At 37.2% G+C, this 8,446-nt stretch overlaps 1 protein-coding gene and 1 long non-coding RNA gene across 3 annotated transcripts; one reads left to right on the top strand and one right to left on the bottom strand.

The window, feature by feature from the left end:
• Positions 1-267: 267 nt before the first annotated feature.
• LOC121903232 (E3 ubiquitin-protein ligase NEURL3) lies at positions 268-2,847 on the top strand. The gene is made up of 4 exons (XM_042420068.1): positions 268-416; positions 1,749-2,261; positions 2,419-2,571; positions 2,662-2,847. The coding sequence occupies exons 1-4, from the start codon at positions 278-280 to the stop codon at positions 2,844-2,846; spliced, it is 990 nt and encodes a 329-aa protein (XP_042276002.1). The 5' UTR covers positions 268-277; the 3' UTR covers position 2,847.
• A 535-nt stretch (positions 2,848-3,382) lies between these two features.
• LOC121903234 lies at positions 3,383-6,815 on the bottom strand. 2 transcript variants are annotated; one of them, XR_006098001.1, is made up of 4 exons: positions 6,632-6,815; positions 5,920-6,038; positions 5,397-5,765; positions 3,383-3,470 (listed from the first exon to the last, which is right to left on the bottom strand). It is a non-coding gene; the product is annotated as an uncharacterized LOC121903234 (long non-coding RNA). The 2 variants fall into 2 exon arrangements; XR_006098000.1 differs by having other exon boundaries at positions 5,397-5,694.
• Between the last annotated feature and the right edge of the window lie 1,631 nt (positions 6,816-8,446).

Genomic DNA, 8,446 nt, shown 5'->3' with positions numbered 1-8,446 from the left:
TGTACTTACAATGGCTTAAAACACATTTGTCTCTGACAAATGGTGAAAGTGATACCATTCTTCAAGTAAGTAAACTCACACAGTTAAGAGCTCACGTGTAGTTTTATGTTTGCAGTGCAGTCCAGAGATCATATAAAGATTTTACACTCTAAGAAAAAGTGTTTGCAACATGCCCAACCCTGGTCTAGGTTTTGGGTAAATTTCCAAAGTTGGGCTCCTCCCTCAGTCCCTCCCATTTGCTTTCACATGATGTTGGGAATGTTTATGTTTCGTGCACATGTGCACATATTTTAAAGCCAGCAAACACTCAGGCTTCATGACTATTAAACCAAGATACAGACGTGAACACATCTTCTGTCAAGACACAATGAAAAGCCTCTTGAGGACGATGAAGGAGAGTGGATATGGGAACTCTGGTGAGATATTTATTCTTTGTTTTCAGAGGACTTTACAGAAAACTTTAAATGAAATACATGATAACAGCTTTAAATATCATTAAGAAATGTATGCAAATTACAAATGAATAGATGCACTGAGGTAGCCAAAATCAACACAAAATAGCAGATTTGAATGTATTACTATATTGTAATACATTTTTATATTATAGATATTATATTTATTAATTTTTATTTCGATATTATAATTTATGTTGTTTTAGCTGTTCATTTGAGATAAATGAGAAACATTTTTTGCAAAAGTATGAGGTTATGAAGATAGCTTTTATATTTTTTGTAGAAATGAATGAAATGGATATTATGGAAGTATACTTTTAAAAAAATGTTTTGCTACAATTAAGCAACAGATAATTATTGTAAATATTCTGATTAATTGATTATGAATAGTGTAAGACGCTAAACAGAAAGAAAAGTTGTTCATGCCCTGGTTTACTCTTATCAGTAAGTTTGAGTGCCATAAAACAGATGATTTGCAAAACAGGAAAAGGACTTCACATAAATAGAAGAAATGGAGGATTTTATGACCTGTGCTGTAAGTTCACAGTAAAGGAGGAACTTATATCTTTTACTGGAAATGTGGAGCATTCCACTGATGGGTAAAATGCTGTACATACTGTAAATAGTTGTTGCTACAGATGTGTGAGTCACACTTGCAAGATAAATCTCACTGTATGATTCAACTCAACTTTTTTACAATTTGACAAATAAACAAATGCTCTGACAGTGTTCACATTCATTATCCATATTTGAACAAATGTCTCGCCTTCACCATGATCCTCAAAAGTGAAACCATCTGTTGCTTTCATTATTACTTGTTGACAATTGTACCTGCTGTAATCTCTGTCAGAATCAACTTTACTGTTGTAGTAAAACAGTAAAACCAAATGATTATCAAGCATCCGGGTTAAAATACACTGACTGTAATGACAATATGGTCATAACATGTCCTTGAAGATTAAGTTATTGCATTATAGTGCCAAGAAATTACTTTATTTTGTCAGATTATGTTACTTATTCACAACAGCTTGAGCTTATCAGTTGTTTGTGATTTCAGTGATGGTTAATTATACAATTTTCAGTAGTGAAATGAAGAGGAAAGGTATTAACAATATCATCACAAAATTTGATGCAATGTTGCATATGGTTTATTGTTTAATACTCAACATTCCGTCTGTGACACACGCAAGTTGTTGTGCATATGAAATCGACATGATTGGACTGAAAAAAGAATTAATTGAATGAAAACATGTTTACCACATCAGGAACCTTGATCATGTTTTTGTTGTCTTGCAGTTGTTGGGTTTGAGAGGTCACACAAATGTGGCCCGTCCTGCCTGGGTCCTATGACCTTTGAGAGTCAGACTGTGGGAAACAAGGTCCGCCTGAGCCAGGAGTGTCTAGTTGCAGAGAGGATGGAGGGCACCTTCAGGAACGGTCTGGTGTTCAGCAGCCGCCCGGTGAAGGTCCAGGAGAGGATTTGTCTGAGAGTGCAGAGGAATTTGTTTAACTGGCACGGAGCTCTACGTGTGGGCTTCACCAACGTGCCGCCGACAGCCCGAGCTAAACCTCTACCCAGCATGGCCATCCCTGACCTCACTGACATCCCCGGGTACTGGGCTACTCCTGTGCATGAATCCTACTGTGAGGCAGGCTCAGTGCTGATGTTCTGGGTTTCTCATGGTGGCAGCATTTACGTCACAAGTAACAACAGCGGCCAGCACAAGGTCCTAACAGGAGTGGACCTCAGTAAGCCACTGTGGGCCATGATAGATATCTACGGACAGACATGCTCCATTTTACTCCTGGGTAAGTTTAATATTAATTAACTATGTTGTATGGGTTACCATGTAGCCTGTTATTCTTGTTCCTTATTTATTTATTGGCAGAACATTTCATACGCACTAACAGCACCAAGTTATTGCTTGGATGATTTACTGTATATGAATGTGTCTATTTGCTGCAGGCTCAAAGAAAAAGGAACTGTTGTACACCAGACAATCCTGTCCTACACCTGAACGCCTCACCTCACCTCATTCTGACTTCATTCCTGATGTCTCAAGTGTCTGTGGAAACAGCGATGATTGCATCTCCTGTCTTGACACAGAAGTCTCAGCAGGTAAGAAAGAGGCCTTTCCACTACTGTCATCAGTTCAACTAGTATTTACTTAATGTGACTGTAACTGTGATTGCTCTGTTCTGTTCATAGATCAAGGCAGCGTGTGTGTGGTGTGCATGGTGAGAGAGGCAAGCTTCACTCTGTCTTGTGGCCACCAGTGCTTATGTAAAAACTGCACCCCCAGAGTCCTCCAGCGGTTTGGCACCTGCCCTCTGTGTCGGCAGACGATCAGAGCTACATCAGTGGAGGGGAGTGGTGTGGTCAAGGTGCACTAAGCTCCAAGACACCAAGGATCACAGGATAGAAGCTGTTAAGAGACTGTAACAAAGAAGGCTGACTGGAACATTTGTCTCATGTTATTCCACTCTCTCGTCTTTAACATGTGAATGTTGTACAGCAGTATTTTCTGATTGTAAAAAGAATGTATGAAACTTAAATACTTGAAAAATGACTGAATTGCACTTAAATTTTTATTTATTTGTTAAATAAGGATAAAGGTGAGCATAAAAAAATATGGTGAAGAATCGATAACGGACTCACTATGCACTCAATATGCACTCACAGATAAAAATGTAAAAATATATATATGTATTATATGTTTACTGTACAGTTGAAAAAATATGGTGTAAATCTTAAATCAATCTTCATTTCTGTAAAATAATATTTGTTTTCTTGTTTTCTTCACTTGTTTTGACTACATGGACCTTGAGTAGAGAGATTGTTTTGTCAAAGAATGAATTGTCAAGAGAGTGTTTTCATAGTGTCTCATTCAGTGAATTTGGGAAACTAAAACTTGTTGCAAAGAAGGATTATAGTTTTGAAAACATTCAGCAAAGATCCATGAACACATCATGGATGAGACCAAAATCTGCAGTGACTACACCTCAGACGCCAGGAGCCTTAAATGAAAAAGAAAGTACAAGTTAATCACGTTTTTATCAGTCTTCACTGAAATGATGTGGAATGTTATCTTCAAATGTGGATGTGCAACCCTCAGTTAGTTTCATTATCACTTGTTTGCAATTCTAAGCATTTTTATAGATGTTAAATGTCCACCAGTATCTATGTCATTGCAACAAAGCAAATGATTACCAAAGGTGGTTAAATACAGCCAACGTGTTTATAGTTAGACCTTTACGATCAAATGAGGCTGAAGGTGCATGAAATTAGCATCATCAGCACTACCCGTGTTTGTCACTGATGCACATTTTCAAAGTTTTTTTAATCCAAAATTGAAAATTGAAATAGCGTCATGTCTCAATACTGTATGTCACTGGTTGCTGAAGTAACACATGTAGGTAAAACGACACTGACGTTAGATCTTACTTTATGTTTGACACATGCCGATTGTTTTTCAGATTGAATCTACCTGATATGACTGGAAAAGAATCCATTCTACACAAACATAGGTTTTGACATAATCTGACCCCCATGCTTTACATATCCTTAGCTATGCATTTTAACAAGCAACAGCAGATCAAGATCAGTTTTGAAATGAAATCAGTGACAGACACGTCACAAACAGCCACATTTGATCTTAAAGGTCAAACTATAAATTAGTACTGTGCCATAAAACAATTTCAATATGGGATGCATATGACATTTATGAAGATAACGATCATAAGCTTTGGACACTTTATAATCAATATGGATAGATCAGCAGCCTATCATGCAGTAAAAATAAATGCAACAACAGCCAGTCTGTAGTTTTTAGCCTGCGCATCAAAGTACATGCATATCTACCACTGCAGCCAGTGAGGCCGGGCTGGTAATTACATTTTAGATATCCATAATAGCATTCCTCCCAGTCAAAATTGTATTCTCACTAGCCAGAATAGTAATTAAAGATATCCACAATAACATTCTTACCAGTAGAAATTGTGTTTCAAGATATCTACAACAAAAGTGGCCATTTTAACATTTAATAGCTAGACTGGATATGCATTGCAGACATCTGTAATTCAATTCTCCCTAGTCAAAATGAACATTTCAGATATCCACAATGATATGTATTACAGTTGAGTGTATGAATGTGTTAGGGCCTTTGTGATCCACTGGTTTATTTTTTATTTTTTTGTCTTGGTTGAACCTCTACAAACATTTGAGATGTTTGCTGCCCTGCCAAAGGAATTTGATGTGATAGTAATCCCAGCTTTTAGTTTTATTTATATTATTTTCATAAGTTACAAGGCAGGCTAACTTGTATTGTTTTGTTATGGAAGATAAAGCAGTTTGCACAGTTAAATGTTTTCTTTATGTAATTCTATTTTCTTTTTTAATGTTAAACTATTCTAGAGTTTAATTAATGAATCCTCTGGTTTCTTCAGGCTTTAGTCATTATCAGCATACTCTTCAAATGGCAGCCTTATAAAATTATATATCCTAATAAATATTTATATTGATCTACATGGAAAAGTTATTGGGGTCATATTTTTTGCGATATCACTCACCCCTCCTATAAACATGTTGCTTGCATTTAACCGCCTTCGTTAAACATTTACTTTGCTACAATATTAACAGATATTGACGTCCATTTTACATCTATAAAACATTTAGAATTGTAAACAAGTAATAATGAAACTGAGGATTGTGCTTTCACATTTGAATAATACATTCTACATCATTTAAACAAATATTGATAAAAATGTAAACAGTGTATTCATGAACAGGGTGTAAACATGTTGAATTATCTGGAGACAGTTGCTCTGTCGATTGATTAACTTGCAGCCATACCAACATGTACCCTGTTTCTACTGAAAGCCTGAAGTTAAGCAGGTGTGGGCTTGGCTAGTATTTAATATGATGGACCTTCTGGGAAAACTTACTGCTGTGTGGATTAGTGGTGTTGGTGGGCCAGTAGAGGGCAGTCTTCCCTCTGGTCCTAATTACTCCGAATGCCCCAATGCAGTGATAGGGACACTGTGCTGTAGGAGATGCCGTCCTTTGGATGAGACGTTAAACCGAAGTCCTGACTCACTGTGGTCATTTAAGGTCCAATGGCACTTATCGCAAAGAGTAGGGGGATTCCACAGTGTTCTGGGGAATTCCCAACCTGACTCTCTCCATCTGGCCAAATAATTATCCCCCACAGGGACATGCAGAGGATGTTTGAGGGGAAGGGGCCTGAATTCATGAAAGGTGATTTTTGCAAACAATCAAATAAATATATGCCTGCAATGACTCCTTTTGTGACGCTGTTAAAGGGATATTAAAATGTATGTATTTAAAACAAACCCATGGCTGAGGTTGGTTTAAACACTGCTACATGACAGTTAATTAATGATACATGCAAAGAAATTAAGTGTATTTCAGTAAATTCTCCTCACAATTAACCAGCCTGACTCGTACCTACTGTAGCCGACTGATATCCTCACTTGCAGAAGTTCAGCTAAATACTGCTGGCAAAGATGCACTCCCTCTGGCTGCATGGCTGCCTCTCTCATCCCCATATTCATCTCTTACGACCTCTACATAGAAGGCATAATTGCTTCAGTAATAACAGGCAATAAAAAGACAATGATAGTGTATGGCTAAGATACTATTACCATATGCCGACAAGTTGCTTTAAAATAAGTCGCATATCATATCATAATACTGAGGCTTGGGAGACATCATGCATATAAGTCACAATTCTAAAAGGCAACATAAGCTTTAGATGAGGTGTATTAGACACTGGTTTATTTATTTATTTTTTGTTAATTTAAGATAAAAAATTTAAATTAAATATTCCTCCTTCTAAAAATATTGAAAAAATACTGAAAAAGCTAGCTATTTGCCTAAATATATAATGACATTCAGTAAACAGTTAATATTCAACATTCATGTAAATGTAGCTACATTCACTGTCCTTATACACATATTCACCTGTTGAGTAAACATAACACATAAAATACAAAGAAAGGAAATATGCAAGCTTACTGTACATGTAATCGTACATTAGGCTTTACTTTAATGTCTGACATTAATAACACAAACACAACGATAACATCACTGCTGACTTTAGTTAATGCAGATCAATTTGACGGTAGGAACTGATTAGTTTAACCACCATTGAACGCACCTCACTGACTGCTTGTTGCAGAAGAAGGAAAACATCCTTAAATTCGTCGCATTTCTTAAATGTATCATAACGTCGTTATCTTGTACCTTGTGGGGGTTACGATACAAACCCTTTTCACAACTTTATAACCAACTTAAACAACTTGGGGAAACCTGTTGCGTCACAGTATCCATACCGCTTTGTATTAGATGTGCGATGACAATAATAGTCCTCCAACCTCCCCACCCGGACGTTAGTTCCGCGCTACTGAGTTCCGTCATCTACATACCTGAAATTCCATTCATTGTTTTGTTTCTTAAACTCATGTAGTAGATCCGATACTCAGCTTGTTTTGGTAGTCCTCGACATGTTCAGACTGTTTGTGCAGATATAATCTACTCGACTGTACTAAAAAAATCATTCATTGTGTGAGGGCGACTGTTGTTTTTCTTCATCATAACACTCATAAAGCATGTGTAACCTTAGAAGTTACATGATATTTATCCAACAGACATGTCCATCTTCCATTGTCCTCATGACTGTTACATAACCAACTATTTATGCATGTCACACAGCCAAGTTATTTTAATTGATATGACATTTAAAATGCATTGCATGCAGTCATGTATTACCGCTCCTATAGTGTAGTAATGTATTACACTGTTATAGTATGTATAACAATATGTATTATTGTTAATAATATTGCAATGTATTATTGCAATATTTATTATGATTGATGTGATCTGATGATGTTGATGTTTAAGTGCTTTTCTGCAGATTGACATTGTCTTGCTTTGTGATTCTGGCGACATCTGCCTGTGCTTTCTCATAAAATCTAAACTCCACACAGTTCTCATAGGAACCACAGAGAGGCAGTGTGGTATAGCTGATCATCTGGATCTCCACTCCAAAACAACAGTCTGAGAAAGTGAGATATAAGAATATTTTTAGAAAATTTTGTTCTCTGGTTTGTGGGAATGGAAGCTTAATCGATGCAGAGAATGGTTTCTAAGTTTGTAGAAATGTTTAGATACATTATTGACCATTGATGGAATAAAAAGTGCAGCTACTTATTATTTCTCTTCTCACCATAACTAAGGATTCCCCTGAAAACCATTCAAGGTATCCCCTTGGAGCTCTTCAGTGTCATCTCCTGGATCCAACGAGGAGATGGATTCCAGAGAAAGAGAGAGATGCGACCTTTGATTTCCGATCTTGCAGCCAGGCTGTTAAATATTTATCTTGGATGGCAGAGCTGAGAGCAGCTTCTGGACTCAGTGCAGGAATCCAGCAGGCGTCTGCTGGCTCGGGGACTAATATTTCAAGACAAGGAAACATAGGAGCAGGAACAGACAGATAAATGTCTCAGGAGCTTAACAGAAGCTGAAACACTTCCACTGTAGTTATAGAGATACAGTTGATCTGCTGTGATGACACGGTGGACTTAAAAAGGAAAGCAGTAGCATTACTTCTCTTGGCTTTGCTGCAAGGTTTCCCTCATATGGGATGAGTAAGTGGGGCCTGGTACTGGAACAGAACATGGAAATACTGACACTTCTCTGAGGCCTTCAAGTGTTTGTGCATGTGTGGTCCTTAGCATATGTGTGTGTATTTGTGCTTAGAAATGTATTCTTTCCTGAATGTACAGATAGACCCTGTGACAGGTGAGAAAACTATGACAACTGTAGCAACTGGATCTCATAGGAAGCACTCAAGACTCCCTATCGTGCCCAACATGAATGTGACAGACGCAACATCTAGACCTACGTCAGTGAATAGACTCTCCTATTATAATAGGTGTATCACTTAGGTCTATTTATTGAGATAGCTATGGAA

Source organism: Thunnus maccoyii, chromosome 9, assembly GCF_910596095.1.
Source record: "Thunnus maccoyii chromosome 9, fThuMac1.1, whole genome shotgun sequence".
Classification (NCBI taxonomy): domain Eukaryota; kingdom Metazoa; phylum Chordata; class Actinopteri; order Scombriformes; family Scombridae; genus Thunnus; species Thunnus maccoyii.
The sequence above is the reverse complement of the archived record's forward strand: the minus strand, read 5'-3'. Positions and strand labels throughout refer to the sequence as shown.

Coding starts and splice junctions, on each gene's coding strand:
- LOC121903232 (XM_042420068.1), top strand. CDS start 278: ATGTGCACATATTTTAAAGCCAGCAAACACTCAGGCTTCATGACTATT. Junction 417..1,748: donor GAGTGGATATGGGAACTCTG/GTGAGATATTTA, acceptor GTTGTCTTGCAG/TTGTTGGGTTTGAGAGGTCA. Junction 2,262..2,418: donor ATGCTCCATTTTACTCCTGG/GTAAGTTTAATA, acceptor TATTTGCTGCAG/GCTCAAAGAAAAAGGAACTG.